We start from the raw sequence: 18,584 nt of genomic DNA on the forward strand, positions 1-18,584 counted from the left end.
TAACAAATTATTTTTCTTACATTACCCTATAAAGTACAACTGTAAGTTAAAAGCTAGAGGTTCAAAAAGTAAAAATCTATTAAATTTATTTCGATATAAATTTCGCAATTCGCGATATAAATTTTGCAATGTCACGCAATTTAACAAATATTTCAGCAATATTAAATCTTAGATTTATGTTTAAAAAAGGTTATACCCTCAAAATACTCGTCGTTCATTTTTAAAACACTTTATAAATATTAATTTATCTATAATTTTTATAGAAAAATATTTAAAAATCACTCTGCATCCTCATCTACTTGCTCCCCTTTCTTTAACTTTGATATGATCTAAAAAAAGTTTAATGCATCAAATAAATAAATCTTTTAGAACTATTTTAAAAAGTTAATTTACCCAAAGTTAAAAGTTCGAATTTCAAAACACGACGCCATAGAAGATTATCCTTTGAACTTTTCCTTAAATTCTTAAAGAAATTAAATGTTGAGTAATAAAAAACGCGTTTAATTTTATGTTTTCTTTAACTTTGTTTTATGTTATATTAAATTTCAATTTTACATTCTTACATTTTTGAGCCGACTAATTTCTTTACTTTCAGAATTTTTTGATGCATCGTTTGTTATGAGTTTTACTCGTGATGCATACCTAAAGAAACATAAAAATAATAAAAATAACTAATCGCCTTGTGATGCTACGTGGTCTTGGTAACATGATAAAATAAAAAAGCAATTATCATTTCATAAACATGAGTTTATAGACCATTCTCAAAATTCCATAAATTTCAAAACATAAAAACATAAGCCTTGAATAGATTATTTGCTACTAAATAACTTTCAGATTTTAAGAGGGTGGATGGAGGGAAAAGTTATACCACGTAGATAAAGGTTCTATGAGCTAAACTATTATTATTCATATCTCTAAAACAACTTGGAGCTGAATCTTAAAATTTTTATGGTTATCTAATTTTAATAAGTACTCTAAGAACTAAAACAATTTGAGACACATTATGAGACACATTCAACACATTATGAGATACATGATAACATGGCCAAGTTTAACTGACATTGAACCCCTAGATTTTTTTTTAACTAATAAACAAATGAAAAATATTTTAAATAATACGTTAAAGATGTGATAGTCTCATCAGAGTTGTAATCAGCAGGAGAAATGTTGACAAACATAAGCGTTTTAGCGTTTCCTCCTGAAAAAACCGAGAAAATTTCACGATCGTAAAACTTTGATTGCAGCCTCACAAATAACAAACCACAGTTATATAAAATCAATTAAACAGTATTAAACAAATAACTAAGGATAAAAACCGTACCTAGCGAATCTTGCATCAATAATGTCAGCTTATTGTTTCGATAGGGTATAAAAGCTTGATCGCTGGATAAAGCACTAATTACATCACCCAAAGCACTCAAACTTTTGTTAATCGACTGCGCTTCCTTTAAAGAAAAATTGTTTGCTTGTGTAATAAGTAAAAATTACATTTCTCAAAGCAATTTTTCTTCTAAGATAAAGAACTTCCTTGAAGATAAAAAAAGCAGATCTAACTCAAAAGCTATTGTTTTAATGTAAGTTTATAACTTATGTTTGTGACAATAAAATATTCAATTTAACAATTTGAAATATCAAGATTCTATTAAAATGTTTTTTTAAAAAAGGGCAATAAATTTGCTATTAAAAACAACAACAAACCTTTAATTGTTCAGGAGTTGCGCCAGTTTTTGCAGCTCTTTCTGAACCAGCTAAATCAACTAAACTTAGCTAAAATAATAACGAAAGATTCAGCTATCTTGCTACACAACATGCTATGCACTTGTATGTGCAAGAATGTGCATATGTGCTGTCTGTGATTTTATTGCATGCGTGAGTTGTGTGTAATGTGTGTAATGTAAAAGTGCATATCAATGTATAAGTTTACATGAGCCCTTTCAGAAACTAATAAAGATCTACTTTTCCGTTAGTGATGGCACCAGATGTAAGGTTTGTGCTCTCAATTACAATGCTTAAAATAAGGTGGGATCTTGAGCTTTCGCTATTCATTTTTGTAGATGCAACGTGACGTGCTGAAGAACCTTTCTCGAATATACCCATAAGATCTTCTGCGCTAAATGCCTCTTTGACAATGGCACCACTCACCACAACCATGCCCTGATATCAAAGATCTTGAATCATTTACACATACCTATACTTTACATATATTAAGAACATTACATGTAAATGTTATATACCGTGATTTGGGTCAACTTTACACAGTGAAGGGGTTTTCACAGAAACGTTTTATAGTGCTTTCTTAATAACGTTTTTGCAGTTTTTTTTTTTTTTTTTAATTTTTTACACATTGGTTTATCAGTTGTAATAAAAAAAGTATAAACATGTTGATTACAACATTTAGCCATCATTTAAACAAACAATTTCGAAAGTCTTAAATGGAATATGTTGATATGCTGTCAAACGTCGTAATTGCTCACACGCTGAAAGCATATTTTTTAACAATGCAATAGTCAAATGTTATTGACCATTATCCTGGCTCTCCAAATTAGTTAAAATAGAAAGCTTAGTGTGCTTTTGTCTATTTGAAAAAAATTATGTTTATCTTGTTTGATTAAATGTAAATTACTGCATAAAGTTTTACCTAAAAACCATGGGCTGACTTTACACAGCTTAAAACAGTAAAAAAACTTTTTGAAAATTACTATATTTTTTTAAGTTGACTAAAGCCATTACCATGTGTGCCAATTTTGAACGTATTTCGATCACCCACTGCCTAAACATTCAATAAAAAAAAAAAAAAAAAAAAACTGTGTAAATTCACCCTAAACCACGGTACATTAAAACTAAATGACTTATTCTAAAAAAAAACAAAAACCTTCTTATCCTTTTTAATGTCTAACTTATCTGGATCTCTTGTGGTTGCAAATAAGTCAATGAGGTTATCTCTATACAACTCTAACATGTACATGTAAGTTTTAAAAGAGAACTTTTTTCTGAAAAAAAAAAAAAAGGAATACATTTTTTGTGTCAAAATGCTTTCCATTTGATAGAACCAACTAAATAAAAAATAATGATAATAATAAAAAAATAAAAACAGTACTTATTTTCTTCAATGAGCGAGTAAATGGCTTTAAAAGCACGAGGGGCAATCCCAGGAAACTTTTGTTCTTTATCACCAATCATAGTAAATGTTTTTCCAGAGCCTGTTTGTCCATATGCAAAGATACAAACATTATAGCCATCAACTGCTGACTGAATCAAATTCTTAAAAGAAATAATAATCAAGTGTAAATTTAAAAAAACTGTTATAAAATTGATTTGAAAAAAATGAAGTAAAAAAAAAATATTGTTTGAAGTGAAATCTACAATATCTAAGTCTTACATTTGTATCCTCAAATACTTTTTCTTGTGGGGTGCCTGGTGGGAACACAGCATCATACTGAAAGTCTTTTGGACCTCGAGGTGTTTGAATGACAATAGAATACTCATCGGGTGATTGAGTTATATCATAGTTTCCCTTTTTTTAAAATTAAAAAGTATAAAAAGAATAAAATATTCAAAAGCAAAATTTCTGATCAAAACTGTGCTCACCCGCTCCAGTTCAGAACGACTCAAGGGACGAGCTCTTGCATACACTCGGATCTTTCCCTTCATATCTTCCACCATATTGTAGTATTTTTTTCGAAGAACCTAATATGACAGAACATTACCAAAATCATGTATAAAGATAAAATGTAATGACCTTCATATATTATGTAAACATATGAAAATCTTGAAATTTAAAAAAAAAATGTAGTTTTATTTTTTATATTTTTCACTCAAATTAAATTTTTTTTCCCAACTTAGTTACCATGTGCTCTAAACAATTAATTCAAAAAATATATCACTACTGAGAACTTACTCTTTCACTGTTGAAATTCTCAACTAAGACTTTATTTTCCTCTGAAAGAGCTTTATTGGACTTTGAAAGTTCAGAAACTTTCTCAATGGCTTCCACACCTTCTTTTGCAGCCACTGCTAGTTTGGCTATTTCGGCTTTCTCTTTTTGAATTTCAGCTTGAAGATTTTCTATTTCCTAAAAGAAAAAAAGAAAAACCAGAGAGAATTGTTAATCCCAATATTTCTATCAACACATTATTTAGTTCAATTTAAGTTCAATATTGACTTTGTAATGAGTGTTACTATTTAAAAAAAGTAATATGTAAAATCAGATTTCATCACCTTTTTCAAGTTCATACTTTCTTCTTTCTCTTTATCAAGATCTTCTTTTAATTTGAGAGCTCTCTTTTGCTCTGAGTCGAGCTTTGTCTGAAGATCTAAATAATGAATATTTTTATTTTTGCTACATTTGTTTTCTTTCAAATAAAAACTAAAAAAAGCAAAATTACCTTTTAACACTTTCTCTTGTTTCTTTGCATTTTTCTATGAAAAAAATGTTTAATAGGTTAAAAAATAAATGGAAAAAGAACGTAAAATAAAAAAAAAAAGAATATTAATACTTACATCATTGACTGTTGCCTTTGCTTCTTTAACAGCTTTTTCTAACTCTTTGATCTTATCAGCATCAGCCTGTAGATATAAACAATAACTATCATTAGTTTATGCTATTCTGCAATTCATTTGAAAATGAATTGTACATAAGTTAAAAAATGAAAAAACATTTTTTTTTCAGAGTTAGCAATAAATAATATAATTTTAAAACCTGAGCTGACTTTTTAAAACTTTCCAACTTTTCCTTTAACATTTCATTTGCTTTTTCAAGTTTGATGTTTCCTTGTTTACTATCCACTTTTGAATCCTAAATATAAGATTTAATAACAACAAAATACTGTGCCCCATACTAATTATTAAAAATGAAATCACTTATAGCTTTACCTTTTTTGAGGGAGCATTTTGCATATCTTCAAGCATTTTTTCCAAAACTTCAATCTTAAATTAATATTTAAAAAATAAACCAAGAAATATTTTTATAAAGAAATTATTGAAATCAAACTATAATAAATTGAACTCAAGTATCTATCAAAAAATTCAAAATATCAATAACTGAGATCAACTAAATTGAGTTAAATAAAATCATGATTATTTCAAAATTATTCAAGAAGCATTTTCATAAATTCACTTATGCAAGTTTATTCTATATCATAACATATCATTCTGTAGTATAATTTCTTTTATCAGAAAATTTTAAATCAACCTATGTTCATCAAATAATCTTCTGTAAGTCCAGATAAAATACAGTTATTTTTTAGAGTTAGCTATAAATTATGAGGTAGTTATATATATAATATTATTAAATTACAGTAAAAAATTATCTCTAATATAAAGTCTATTAATTTGATCACATGGCTTTTTAAGTTTTTAGTTGTTTTTTTACTAAATTTTGTTGAATTGCAAGTAGCTCATGTAACATTAGATTTTATAATTTAAGTAATGAATTTCACTGCTCATTTAAAACACATTGTTAAAATTTCATGACAGCAAAAAATCTTAAAAAATCTAGTTATTTTTACCTTTTTTATAAATAGTTTACAATCAAAAAAATAAACAAAAAAATAAAATAAAACAAACAAAACAAACAAAAAGAAAACAACATGAAAAATGCAAAGAAACACCCTGATAAACAATACTTACTTTTTTCTGAAGATCTTCTCTCTCTATCTCATCCTTTGTCTCATTGGATTCCTTAACAGGAATGGTTTTTACCACAGTTTTTTTCTCTTCTAGCATTTTGTACTTTTTCTTTAACTCTTTATACTTTTTCTCATTTTCATAGAGTTTTGGTAACTCAGACTAAAGTAAAATTTCCATTTAAACACATTTAAAAAAGATAGTTGATACTCATAAAAAAACCTTGACAGCATTTATAATACACAGAATTTATAAATAAGGATTACAGCCTCTATAGCGTTGCAAATTTTACAGCATTTTATAAAATCAGAAAAGTATAAGCCTAAATCTAAAAACCTGTTTTGTTTTTAGATCATCAATGATCTTGTTTAAATTGTTAATTTTTTCAGTTAATTCTAAATGCTTTGAGTTTTCATCAACAGAATCTTTACTTTTTGCTTCTAGCTGATTTTGCATTTCATTCTGAAAAATAATATATGTTCAATTAGTACCATCTGTAATACTCTCTTCTAAAAAACAAAAAAACAAGGATCAAAGTAATAACCAGCTGTACCAGTTTAGCCTGTAATGATTGTATTTCAGTTTTTGCTTTAACTGGTAACTTTGCAACTCTTTCTTCATTAAGTTTATTAATTTCTTTTTTTAACTCTTGAATAAGCTAAAAATATTATAAATAATTTTATAAATAGGGAAATATCTAAATATATGACTTGATAGTTTTAGTAAGATTGCTACAAGATTGTTTAATGCAGTCATTTTTTCAAAAAAATGATAAAAACATACATCTTGTTTGACATTCAGTTCAGTATTAGAGATCTCTTTAGTAATTTTCAGTTGGCTCTCTGCTTCATTTTTCAGTTGTTCTATATTGTCTTTCTCTTGTTGAAGCTTCTGAAGCTTTTTCTCAACTCTGTGCATTTGCTTTTGTTGCAATTCAATGTTTACTTTATGTTCTTTTTCTAGCTCTATTGTAATTAGTTTTGACTCTTCAAGAGATTTTCTTAAGTCTTCAACTTCATTATGCATATTCTAAACATGCATACAATTAAACAAAATACCTGAACCAAATAAATCTTCATACAAGTAAAACAACATGTTCTTTATTTTCAAAAAATAAAATAGTTTACTAACATCTGATTTTTCAATTATAGAAGGCTCTGCTATTGGCAAAAATGAGCGCAATTCTAGATCTTTTATAATCTTTTTCAAAGATTCAATTTCTTTTACAAGATCATCACTTGATTTTGATTCAGTAACAACTGTTTGCTCAGTGACATCTATCAAGTAAAAATATACATTACAAAAAAAAAAACAAAAAAAATCTCTACAAAAATACACCTGTTGAACAAAAATAAAAAAAAAACTTTTAAACTAAATTATAAATTAACTTTTAAACCATGTATCAAAATGAATATGTAAACAAAAAATTACATTCTTTTTCTTCAATTTCTTAGTTTTTAACTAAAAGACAACTTCTAAATCCAATAACCATATGTAATCATAGGTATACCAATAGTGATAAAGCATATGTTAATGCTATTAAGCAATTAATCTTTTATAAGATTAATAAGATTTTTAAGTGCATAATTAAAATGAAACAGATTAAAGTTTTTCTGCAAAAACATCATAAAACATTTCCAAAATTTAAACTTCAGTAGGTTTTTAATAGAAACCAAAATCAGCTTAAATCAAAAAGCAAATATACATTTTTATCTCAATTAGTTATGAATACTTTTACAATCTAAAATACATCTTTTAAATACTTAAACAAAAATTCAAACAAAAAGGTTTTATTGAAAGAAAAAAAAAATTTAAACTTGGCTTGCAGGCAAGCCAAGTTTAAATTTTATTATCTAAAGCAGAATATGATTACAGAATATGATTACATAACTATCATTCACATACAATTGTAAATCTTTGGGTAAGAATTCTATTTTCAATCAATTTCTTTATTGAATTCTCTACTTTCTTATCAATATAATTATCTAACAAAAAAAAATAAAGAAAAATTCTGATTAAACATGACAGATTTTAAGAACAGATAACTTACATGGACTAACAGTTTGAGATTGCATAGTCAATGACAAGATATTAGCTTGATCTATTTGATTCTGTAACTGATTCCCTTCTATTGCTTTACTTTGAAGTAATTTTTGTAAATCTAATATTTTCATCTCCCTTTATAAAAGAAATATTAAACATAATTTAGATTCAAATATGTAAATTTAAAATGAAAAATAAATAAATAAACAAAATCATTTAACTATTTAATTGAAACATTAAAATCCATATTAAAAATACATTTCTTTAATTGCTTCATTTTTCTCTTGAATATTTTGCTCTAAGTATTTGCTTTTCTCTTCTAGATCATAAAGACTTGATTTCTTTTTTTCCTCAAAATCATTCAAGCATATTTTCATTTCTTCATCTTTAGAAGCAATAGTTCTATCTTTTTCTTCAAGATAGCCTAATAAAATAACAACTAAATCAGGGTTTGCAACTTCAAAATCATAATGAATAGATTTTTAAAATTATCAATACTATTTAAATAAATATTTTGTTCAAACACAATAACCTTGCAACTTTTTAACTTCCTCTTGCAACATTTTTTTTTCTTCAATAACTTCATCTGCATCTTTTTTATCCTTATCCATTTGGTGTTTTTTTTCATCGTTTTCTTTTTGTGTCAATGATAGCTCTTCAACAATTCTCTTATTTTCAGATGCATTTACATCAAGTTTTTCTTTCAATAAATGCACCTCATTTTTTAAACAATGATTTTCTTTTTGAAACTTTTCTGTCTCTTTAATTTCTTCTTTGTATTTTTCATACACTAAAAAATTTGAACTTCAAAACAGTATACTTTAAGTTTTAATGTAAAATATAATAGGGGAATTGTTAATGCATAGCTTAAAGTCTAAAAATTTTTTTCTTACGTTTTACATACTCCCTATGTTTATCATCCAGCATTGTTGTCAAATCAGCCAGAAGTTGAGTCTAAATTATTAAAAAGCTAAGTGTGTAGCATAACTATAAACAAGAAAGTAATGTATATTTTTTTCTTTTAAGAAATAGAAATCTATAAATTTATCATTCATAAAACAATGTGCTGTTAGTTAATAGCTAAAAATAGGTAATAACTAAAAATAATAATAAGCAACAAAAAAAAATAAAAGAACAAGCAACACAAATTATTTAAAAAAAAACACTAGGCTTGTAAAAAAACTGAGAACCTTTTACCTTTTCTCGTTCTTTTTGAGCATTTGAATCTTTAAACTTAGATAAAAAGTTCCTCTTTTCAACAACTAAATAACGATTTTTGTCTCGCAAACTCTAAAAGTGAAATTAAATCTACAAAATTAAAATGAATTATACTAAAAAAACTAAATAGTAAAACTTAATCAAATTTTTGCCTTAACAGCTTGCTCATAATAATCTTGCCTTAATAGCTTGTTCATAAAAATTTTCTCTTTCTTTAAACTCTGCATTGTGGGATTCAAGAACTTGCTTAAAAGTTGAAACCTTCTGTGAATATTCATTGCGTAACTTGATGACATAATCATTAAATTGTACCTAAATTACAAAAGCAAAAGGCTATACAGACAAATTTTCATTTAAAATAAATGTAAAAAAACTAAAAAAAAATAACTGGCAATAACATTAAACTATAAAACAGCATTAAACAGCTGGCATATTTTTTAGGGTGTATCAAAAAAACTTATTTTTCTTATATCCAATTCCAGTAATGGAAAAGAGTTGCCTTTTTTGTCACATTATGTTGACAATAGGTGGTTGAAATTTTATAATTTTTATTTTGAATTAAAAAAATATTGTTTTTCTCTGTTCAAAAAGCTTAAATTAGTATAGTAAATCATATACAGAGTGCATAGAAACTTATAAAAAAAACTTTTTAAATGCTCTATTGTGATTAATCTTAGAGCTAGAATTATGAAAGTTGGAGAGCAGTGAGTTCAATTATCGCTCTCTATTTTTTGTTTTTTAAATTGTTCATAAAACTCCCCTAAATATGTCAAAATGATCAGCAAAACCTATCAAAGAGCTGATTTCCACAAAAATGAAGCCTGCAGATGTTGCAAAAAAACACCTATGCACTGCTAGAACTCCAGTTTTTGAATAAAAGTGCAAGTCAAAAATAAAAAACAGTCTCATAAAATCTATGAGAAAAATGTCCAGGGAAGCTGGAGTAATTGTGGGTATCATCAGGAAAATCATCAAAGATTGACCTTAAAGCAAAAGACATGAACACCTCAAAGGCATGAACAAGATGTCACCTAATCACAGACTCAATAAAAGCTTCAAGACTGCATCAAGATCAAAAAGGTTACATAATGCTCTCAAATATAGAAAAAAGCCAAACATCTTATTTCTGATGAGAAGCATTTCAACCTTGATTCTTAAAAATTTTAACTGGTTTCTTCTTAGATGTATTGAAAAAGAAGCTTTTACCCTGGATGAGGTTCAACTTTAGTTCAGACATAAAGATTGTGTTCTAGTAGAACAGGGCTCCCACTCATATTAATGCAAATCCATCAAGCACAGAAGGGACTTACACAAATGTGGATTGCTACATATACTAAAAGTTAGTACACAAAATCAAGTTGACATCCATCAGTTCCTGATACCACAAAAAAATTTTGAAAATAACTTTATAGAAATGACTGATTGGAAAAATGTAAGCTAATAAACTCCAAATTACAACAAAATTTTCTAAAATGGTGGCAAGGGAAGAAATTATAAAAGTAAAGCAGTGTGTGGTACTAACAGCTGAGATAAGTTTATTCAAACAAGATCTGTATCACAAAAACTTATGGTATTCTTTAACACAAAAAACAGCTTTTAAGTCATCTTGATAAATTAAGATGACTTAAAAAAACTGTAAAAGTGTTTTCAGTGCAAAAGCAAAAATTTATGGGAAAAACATTGCCCCAGACAATGAACTTCAAGAAAAACAGTTAGCAGTTTCTGGCTCCAAACTTAACTGAAGTATTTAGTTTATCTAAAATATCTAGTTCGAAAAGTAAGAATCTTAAAGGCTTAACAAAGTGTACTATCAATAGCTGGTAAAAAGATGGGTAAAATAATAGCAAAAAATAATTTACTTAATGCAACAATTGCCATAAGAGTATTTGTAAGTAATACCAAAAATTTAAATATGTAAAAAAACTTTGATTGCAATAGAGATTGTAAATAGCTTTTAAAGGAAAACTCTGAAGACTTGTTCAGTGCCAAAAAAAAGTTTTAACTAAATTATTAACAAACTCTATGCAATTGCAATATTTTCCTCAAATATTAAAAACTACCTCAATTTCAACAAGTTACATGTGTTACTTTAATAGACTTGGTGAAAAACTGTTTGTTCAGAGTTCAAAGCAAGGTTATTCTGCTAAAACAATCAACATGGCACTTATTAGTTGTTTATGTTTATTATCTCCAAAATAAGATTCATAGACTTTTTAGCTTTTAAAAACCAATAGACCTAAATGGTTCTTGATATACTAATAGCTAACAGAAAGATTTTCTAATAAACCTAAATGAAATTAGTACCCACAATGTGACAACATTGGCTGAGTTCATATGAAAAGTAAGCTCTTCATATATTAAAAGTGAAATAATATACACAATTAAAAAATTTTGTTTTAACTTATTCACATTTATATTATATACTTAATTTTAAACGAATGCTTATTACATGACAAATTAGCATTAACTTTATATAATGGCCTGTTAACCAATAGCCCATATAATATTCTGTGCACCATTTTCAATAACTCATAGATTTAGAAGATTGTATATAGAAAACATAAATTTCAGAAAAAAAATAGTTGTAAAAGTTGTTTAATGAAGCAAAGGTAATTTTTCATAGAACCAAACCGCATAAAAAATTTCCTATTATAAATAAACCAACTTAAAGTCTGACACATTTTTATAATGTTAAGATTTGATTTAGAAAGTTTTTAGTTTAAATTGGGTTAAATAATCTTTTTTCTAAAAATGATGACAGTAATAGAGTTTAGGCAGTAGTTATGGGATATGCCATAAAAAAAAAAAAAAAAAGCTGCATTAACAATAAAAAACTTCATGAACAATGTTTTTTACTCTCAAATATTTTTTAAATAAGAATGTAACTTGATGAAATAAAACCTGAGACTCTTCCTCAATGAGTTTGTAGTGATTTTGAATCTTATCTACTACAACATAGTGATTTTCTTTCATCTTTTTCATGTCCTCAACAACCTAAAAAGAAAAGTAGCAAAGTTTGATTATAGAACATAAATAAAATGTCTTTACATAGAAGATTTCTACTTTAAATAATAAATCTACTTTTTGGATACATAGCTTTGCATAATTGAATGGAATGTAAGCTTCTTGCTCTCCAGATACTTGAGGAGGAGCCAACACTGCTTCAGTTGAAACTATAGAATTAACTTCTAAAAAAAAAGCACAAATTATTCACAACAAAGTTTTACAAACATGGTTCACAAACTTAAAGAATAATCTTTGTAATTTTTGCTTTCTTTTATGACTAATATCATATTTTGTATAAATGTTAATCATAAAACAAAGCAAAGTTTAGTTTTCATCTTCAACTTACCAGGATCCTCCAAAGTTTGAGGATTTGATTTAGTTTTGAAAATCTAACAAGACAAAAAATCAGAAAATATTTATTTTATTTTATTTTTATTTGAAACATGCTTTTTAGCTCTCACACATGAGAAAACATTTAACTTTTACAAAGGGGTGATATTTAATTGAAAATTTTAATTAAAAACTCACAATTCTTGGATCAGAGGCTTTCTCAACATCTGTAGAAAATGTAATTGAAGATTTTTGTTTAGGAGTATTACCTATAGGATCAATTGTATTTGTTTTCTCTTGATTCAAATTTTGATTAGTCGTGTGGTCAGTGGAAATTCTGTTAATATTATTTCCATTTTCATTAAAAGGAATAACATCAGAATCTGGTACAAAAATTAAAGAGAACAATAAAACCTAAGTCAAATTCTCTTTACATTTCTAATAGAATCATAAATATAATAAAAATATTTATTGTAAAATATTTTTAGCTTTTAAAAACACCTGAAATGGGTAAAACTTTAGCTGTTCTCTTTCCCTTTGAACTAACAGATGATTCAGATTCAGGTCTAAAATTAAAAATTAGAAGCAACATTTTAAAAGTATTATTAATAAATTTTTGATTTTTCAGATTTGAAAGCATTTAAAGAATGTTAAGAGTTGAAAATGATTTAAACACATTTTAGCAATGATACTATACCTGTGTAAAGGAGTTGTTGCACTTTGACTGAAGAGTAATTTAACTGGATCAGAGAAATTATTTACCTCAATCCTTTCATCTTCCCATGCTTTAAAACCTAGATTGTAAGATTTAAATCTGAAATCCTGAGTGAAAATATTCTATGTGAACTTTTGTTCACATAGAATATTTTCAACTTGATCCAACTTAAATGCAACTTGGTCTGTAGGTCAATTACCTAAACAATTGTACTAGGGTAAAATTAGGATTTGTGTCAATGCATCTTACTTCAACAATTAGGCAGAGAAGAAAATTTATCAAGTAATTTACATGCCAATTATAAGTTGAGATTTTAAGCTGTTTTAGTAAGAGTAAAAAAAGTTATATATTGTTCATTTACTTATACCCAGGCTGACATATAGACCAGCATGGTATATGGATAGTGGATATGTTTGCCTGTAGAAAATGAAATAAGGACTAGTAGGTACTCACTGACTGCCCAAGGAATGTCAATAACTACTCTATATTTTATTGAATTGCAAATGCTCTGCCAGTTGGAAGAATTTATTTTGAACTTGATAGTTTATTTCATAGAAACGCTTATCATCATTATCTACAATATTGATATTGTCTTTTACTTTTCTAGGAGCTAAACTCATGTAACCCATGCCACTTAGTTATTTTTAAGAAAATATATTTTGTCCCAGTTTCAAAAAACAAACAAACAAACAAACAAACAAAAAAACAAACAAAAAAAAAACAGTTTTAATAGGGCAATAATAAAGGCATATAAATTATTTACACATTTTCATGTATGAATTTTCAAACATTTTTCTCATCTTAAACAAAAAAAAAAGTTGTTTTTTAAAATTTGATTTAGTAGAAACTTTTTCAAAAAGATTATTCAATATTTATAAGTTATTTGCAACGTCTTTGTTTGCTAATCTCAACTTGCTATAATGACTATATTATTAAAAATAGTGTGAAGTATTAATCTGGCTGAATTTAAAGATACAAATTTGCTGCTTTTGAAAACTATTTTTAATTTTTTAGAAAGAATGATCTAAAATGTTCAATTTTTTAAAAGCATAACACTCCATAATCACCAAGAATTGTTACCACTTTATTGTTATAAATATAATTTAGGGACTATAAATCTCTTTAGTAAAAACAAATGAAAAAATTCTTACTCTTTTCATTAATTGGATTTCATTTTACAGTACAAATGTGTCACACTAGTGATGATAAGAAAAACTGAAAATTAAGAGATCTTATCTCAAAACACACCTGGTTTATAATTATAAAAACTCACCTGGTTTATTAGTATTATCTTCATATTTTTTGTTATCCATGGCACTAAAAGAAGTCTCTTCATTAATTGGTGTAACTGTATTTTTTTTAATTCTTTTTAAAAGGCCTGCTACACTAGAAGGTGTGGTAGACCGTGATGAACTGTCATCTCCATCCTCAAAAAGTATTTATTAGCAGAAATTAACTTTTAAACAATTAGTGAAAACAAAATTACAAAAGTAATGAAATTATTTATAAGTAAATCATTTTAGATGGATTATTAAAACCATTTTTAAGAAATAGTAATAAATATTCTGCAAACTTTCATCACATAGAAGGAGCAAAAGTGTTTACTTTATTAGGTGAATCAGTGCTTATTTGAAAACCAATTGGTGAAGATTCAGAAGTATCCTCAGTTCTTGCAGTAAAAGATGCTTTACTAATACCTTTCATAATAAAAGAGAAGTTTCTTTAACAAAAATCAAACAAAAGTAAAGATTAAAAAATTCATTTTTCAACAACTCCTGCAGTTTATACTTATAACATATTTATTCAAAAGTAAAAGACACTTATTTAAAACCATATTTTAAACTTTGCATTCAAGAGTACATTTCTCCATCCACTTAAGGGTTTATTAAATAAGTATTACACATTTATAAAAATAAATTCTACAACGTTTTTTCTTATATTAAAATACTTTGGGCAACAAAAATTTGATAAAAATCAACTATCTTGGACTTTGATCATTTTATGCTAATTGCAAACAAACAAACAAAGAATTTCATGGCTCTTCAGAGATCCCTAAATAATACTTAAATGGCATAATATTTTTAAAGAATGATTAAATTTTAAAGAAATTTTTTAGGATAAGATTATTTAAAAAAAAATAAGTTATGTGTTAAAGTTCAAATCACATACAAATAATTATGGAAACATTTATTGAAAGTAAAACCATTTTGGTGCACATATCTATAAAGCAATTAGGCACAATTATTTACAGTAAAAAATGTATTTCATTTAAAGTTAAAAAAGTCATAACATTAAAATGTATCCAAAACTCTCAAAGTAACTAGTTGACCATTATTTTACTTGTTCATTTATTACAGAGTTCAGCAGTTAAAACTTTTTAAAAGCATTTAAAAACATATATTGGCTCTAGTTACTATAATATATATATATATATATATATATATATATATATATATATATATATATATATATATATATATATATATATATAAAGCTTATACTAAACTTGCATTACAAACAGAAGCAGATGTTATCTTGTTATTCGGAAGAAGCATGTGTGAATGTGTAATGTTATTAGAAATTCACTGAGGAAAAGTAAATTAGTCTTTAACAATTTCTACATGAAGTTTTAATTAAAATTCTGGATTTTATATTTGCAAATTTGTTGATGACTTCTGTTAAAATTTATCATTACATCCTTACAAAATAAAGGACTAAGGGATATGCCAAGTGGATTGAGACTTAAACAATCTTGTACATTAACGATTCAAATGTTAAAGTTGTATTGCTGCATAATGGCAATCACTTATCATCAATTCCAGCTGCTTATGCAATTAAAAAAAAAATTGCACTATATCAAGAGACAGGCTACTACAGCAGACAGGCTACTACAGCAGACAGGCTACTACAGCAGACAGGGAATAAAACTGTAAAGTATCAAGTACTTAGAGAAAACAATAAGATTATAGTTCCTCCTGTATACAATAACTTTTGAGTAATGAAGAAAATCGACAAGAATAAAACAGTATTTATGAACATTACAGTTAAACTTCAATCATTTAGTTTCTACAAAAATAAATGAAGGATTTTTTGTAGGCCCAAGTATTCTTACTAATAAAAATGAGTTTCCATCAATTCTTAAAGACTACTGCTGAGCAATTATAAAAAAAATCCTTTCTTTAAATACAAAAGAAAAGACAAGAGAAGCAGAAATGACACAAACTAAAGAGAGAATAAATGAGAAAATTAAACTAATGAACAATTTGAACTCGTTTACTAATTAAGTTTTTCAAACATATACCATAGATAAATTCATCTATTCACTGTCACCAATATAATTTACTTAACTTTAGCAAAAATATATGGGTATATATATAATCCTGGTTAACAATTATGATTAAATATTTTAGTAACAAATCTAGTATAGTGATTTAATTTGTAAATTAAATCATGGAAAATAATTCTAAATATATCAATTTCAAGTAAGTTATACATGGAGTAATAACTAAATAGAAGTATTGGTAAGTATAACTATTTTCTTGATTTTTTAAACAATAAGAGAGCCAAAACTAATAAAATAAAATGTATGAATTATATTTATACCTGAACTTTCCAACAAATCAAGGTCAGGTTCTTTAATTGATGGACTAATAGCTTTCATTTCTGTTTCATTTTCTTCATCATTTTCCACTAATGGGGACACTGCTCTATTATTTTTTCTAAGAATTTTGACAGCTTGCATCTCAAAAGAGTAAACACTACTTATGTGTTTTGATAATCTAAAAGGGATATATATATATATATATATATATATATATATATATATATATATATATATATATATATAACGTGCGTGTAATTGATTCGTAGAATTTATAAAACAATTTATAAAACAATGTACCCAAATGATACTAAAACATAAAAACAACAATTAAAAGCATTAGTCACCTGTATATCATATAACACAGTTTCTATTTTTAGAAATGATTTATTCTAAACATATTTGCATGTTAACATTATTCTACGAATCAATTACACGCATGTTATATTTATATTATACCAACAATTTTCAATTTTATCAGATTCTTTTCAATTTTAAACATAACTTTAGTCTCTATACAGCTACACTAATTATCTAGATAGCTAAAAAAGAAAAATTATTTCACATATTACAACTTTGACAAGGGTTGGGCATCACGTTTTCTGTCAAACCATATTGGTAAATGTAGTTATATTTATATCATTAGGGACATTTTCTGATTATATACTTTAATCCCTAAGTAAATACATATCTATCTCTATATTATTTTCAATATTACAACAAATATATGGGTATGTAACTTGATTTTCCTCCATGAATTCGGAAAATGAAAATAATTTATAAGAAAAGCAATCTATAAAATGTGTTATGGTGCAAGTAATTTATAGACCAACTTCTTTCCCTTTTGAAATCTTTCAAAATTTTTTTTTTTTCCAACTTCTTCTTTTCTTTCTTAAGCAAAACATATTTCAGATTGTCGGCTTAAACTTATGTTGGTACTTCTTTTTACTATGCAATAACACTTGTCTAATGACAACATTACATTTAAAAAGTTTTGTTAAGAAACTATAAATATTAACTATAATAAGATTTTAAAAAAAAAGGTCTTTTTAAAACCTTACATGAACTTTTATTTTACCATTTGTGACTTGGATTTTAAGTTCGTTTACCATTTCCTTAGAAACAATGTAAACACATGAGAAAAGTAGCTTTTCATAAACGTCGCCAGCCGGCTAATTGGTAAGGGCAGGGGGGGGGGGAGAGTTGACCAATGGTAGGCGATCAAAAAAGAAACAAGGGAAGGGGGTTTTTACATTACAACGAATGTTTGTAGTAAAAGTATAACATGCTTTGCTATTTGAAAAAAATATATACAATCCCAGCCAGTTCATCTATTTGGGTGACTTTTATATATCAAACTATTTGACCATCAGAACTTCTAGATGAATTGAATTAGCCTCACAGTGGAAGGACGTTTGAATTCAGCTGGCCAAAAATAAAAAACAATAAAATAAATTGTACTAAAACCTATGATTATTTGAAATTTAATAGTAATTATTTTTAAAATAAGAAGATTGAAAAAAAGTTAAATATAACCTTGTTTAATTTGCCTTTAATACCATAGTTGCATTTTACAAAAAATGGAAAAGGTTATAAAGATGGTTCTGAAAAAGCTTTCTATATTTAAAACAATTAAAATCCTATGTTATTATAATAGAATGACAGTTACTAGCGGAGATCTTTTACCAAAGAAATATATATTTAAGGTCACGCCTTAAAGATATATTTAAGGTTCGACGTTAATGTAGCCAAAAAAAATATATATAACATGTCCCCAAGTATTTAGAATTGCTTGACTTCAGAACTCCGAGAGAAATTTTTAAAAGAAAATAGATCTAAAAAATTGAAAATCCAATTTCTACTGCTTTCAAATGTTAAATTGCAATAATATGTTTGAATTTTGCGTTCGTAATATCAATGATATATAAATAAATACATATGTAATTTTAATTGGAAAATATTTTTGTCTGTTTTATCGCGTCAATATTGACTTTTGTAGAGTCAACGAAAGGCTGGCTAAAAATTAATTTTTTATAAAAGATAAAA

General features: G+C 26.3%; 1 protein-coding gene across 5 annotated transcripts; it reads right to left on the reverse strand.

Moving 5' to 3' along the window:
- LOC145187516 (uncharacterized) lies at positions 1 to 17,716 on the reverse strand. 5 transcript variants are annotated; one of them, XM_090089907.1, is made up of 37 exons: positions 17,600 to 17,716; positions 16,541 to 16,716; positions 14,543 to 14,634; positions 14,211 to 14,364; positions 12,920 to 13,016; positions 12,724 to 12,788; positions 12,421 to 12,605; positions 12,239 to 12,281; positions 11,968 to 12,074; positions 11,788 to 11,880; positions 9,067 to 9,198; positions 8,866 to 8,958; positions 8,562 to 8,622; positions 8,201 to 8,458; positions 7,927 to 8,092; positions 7,676 to 7,803; positions 6,757 to 6,902; positions 6,409 to 6,654; positions 6,179 to 6,283; positions 5,962 to 6,087; positions 5,629 to 5,787; positions 4,873 to 4,926; positions 4,700 to 4,795; positions 4,501 to 4,566; positions 4,386 to 4,419; positions 4,219 to 4,313; positions 3,899 to 4,072; positions 3,589 to 3,687; positions 3,380 to 3,514; positions 3,098 to 3,261; positions 2,873 to 2,990; positions 1,957 to 2,154; positions 1,699 to 1,767; positions 1,322 to 1,445; positions 1,120 to 1,198; positions 564 to 642; positions 1 to 329 (listed from the first exon to the last, which is right to left on the reverse strand). In XM_090089907.1, the coding sequence occupies exons 2-37, from the start codon at positions 16,677 to 16,679 to the stop codon at positions 279 to 281; spliced, it is 4,230 nt and encodes a 1,409-aa protein (XP_089946033.1). In that variant the 5' UTR covers positions 16,680 to 16,716; positions 17,600 to 17,716; the 3' UTR covers positions 1 to 278. The 5 variants fall into 5 exon arrangements, 4 of the variants coding, with proteins under 4 accessions (XP_089946033.1, XP_089946036.1, XP_089946044.1 ...); XM_090089910.1 differs by having other exon boundaries at positions 17,617 to 17,687; XM_090089918.1 differs by having other exon boundaries at positions 11,979 to 12,074; positions 17,600 to 17,670.
- Between the last annotated feature and the right edge of the window lie 868 nt (positions 17,717 to 18,584).

Source organism: Hydra viridissima, unplaced genomic scaffold (assembly GCF_058129835.1).
Source record: "Hydra viridissima isolate aposymbiotic clone 2 unplaced genomic scaffold, HvirCarnegie_v1 scaffold_1, whole genome shotgun sequence".
Classification (NCBI taxonomy): domain Eukaryota; kingdom Metazoa; phylum Cnidaria; class Hydrozoa; order Anthoathecata; family Hydridae; genus Hydra; species Hydra viridissima.